This window comes from Aplysia californica, unplaced genomic scaffold (genome assembly GCF_000002075.1).
Source record: "Aplysia californica isolate F4 #8 unplaced genomic scaffold, AplCal3.0 scaffold00046, whole genome shotgun sequence".
Classification (NCBI taxonomy): Eukaryota; Metazoa; Mollusca; class Gastropoda; order Aplysiida; family Aplysiidae; genus Aplysia; species Aplysia californica.
The window spans coordinates 2144728-2146179 of NW_004797316.1; the positions used below are offsets into that span (position 1 = coordinate 2144728).

Sequence of the window (1452 nt, forward strand, 5' to 3'; positions counted from 1 at the left end):
AAAAAAAAAAAAAAAAAAAATCCCAAACAAACTAAAACACACCCGCTCCACACATACATACTCCCATCTGAAAACTAACAGAGTCACAAAGAGAAGTAAATTTAGTAGAAAAGCATGCATTCACTTACTTGAGCACGTAGCAAAGTGTAGTTCCACAATGGTATGTGTCTGTTGTGTATCTTTGGGTTCAGTAGCGCATCCACAGACCTGAGACCGGAATCATTCACTCTGATTACTTCCTTTTACTTTACAGTGTCCATGTCGCAAGTCAAACATTATTTTACTATCATTCTATATGTGTTAAATAATGGGAACCCTAAAAATAAGTCACTCTGTTTCTGGGCAATAAGTTTCAGTAGCAGTTAAGATTGTGATTGTTCAAATCCCAATCCATTACATCAGTGACGAAATTGTGGGGACTGACTTAGTTTCTTAGTTTTGTAGAGTTTTTACGGCGCTCGCAACTGCATACGGTCATATGAGCACCAAGGGGTGGATGTCAACAGAGAAGTCCTTAAAGCGAATCAGGCGTACTCTGCTCACCCCTCTAGCTCCAACAGCATAAAGTCTGCTTCGACTATCACGGCATCCCGGAAATAGCGGGTCACAAAAGTGTGACAAACATATAAAAGAAGTAGAGGAAATTGAGGATAGTAAGGATTATGAAAGAAAAAGCATCAGCTTCCTGTTGCAGTTCAGGCACAGTTATGAGCAGGGCATCGATGAATCAGCCCATTTACAATATAACTGTGCACAAGAACATGTTAATGTCCCCCCTTTGGGAATGGTCTAAATACACTTCAGTCAGTAGCACTGCCCCGGGGTAGGGGGGGGGGCTGACTTGCTGCTCGCTAATAAGGGTTACTGGGCACAGCAAAGTATTGTCGACGAGAAGGCCAGGCCTACTTTACACCGAATGTATTTCAGAGAAAAAGCAACTACAGGGTGATCCAAATAAAAACTTTACAACTTTTTTTCCGAATATCTCGCGCAAAAATTGTTCTAGAATGCTGTAACTTTGAACAGACATAATTCATTCAAAAGGAATTTGTTTGGTGTAAAATCCACGAAGAAGAAACATGTTTTGAAAACGGAAACGGATAAAACTGTCCTCAGAGAAAGATGCATTTGAAAATAGCAAAAGTTGCAAGAAAAATCAACAGAAGTTGCAAGAAAAGTTGCAAGACGTGTATAGCTAAAATGTCATGGAATTATTGGAATACATTGTTGGTATTCTCATTGCAATCAAAGTAACCAACGTGAGTTTTGTTGGATCGAAATCAAAAGTTAAATGTGAATTGCTACCATACCAAAAAAATATTTAAAAAATAAAATAAAAACCTAACTGCATGGAGGTGGCATAGTGTGCATGTGTCAGGTTCTTAAACTTAAACTCCCGCTGACGTTGGGCCGGTGTGACCAGCGTGGTTTTGGGGTTGTTCAAATAAAATC

The 1452-nt window shown here is 39.4% G+C and overlaps 1 protein-coding gene across 1 annotated transcript in view; it reads right to left on the minus strand.

Moving 5' to 3' along the window:
* The window catches only part of LOC101856495 (vitamin K-dependent gamma-carboxylase), a gene marked incomplete at its 5' end in the record, with an annotated part of 27663 nt that overhangs the window by 16744 nt on the left and 9467 nt on the right, over nucleotides 1–1452 (minus strand). The window contains 1 exon segment of the mRNA XM_013079278.2: nucleotides 129–207. Within this exon segment, the coding sequence (XP_012934732.1) occupies nucleotides 129–207 (79 nt within the window).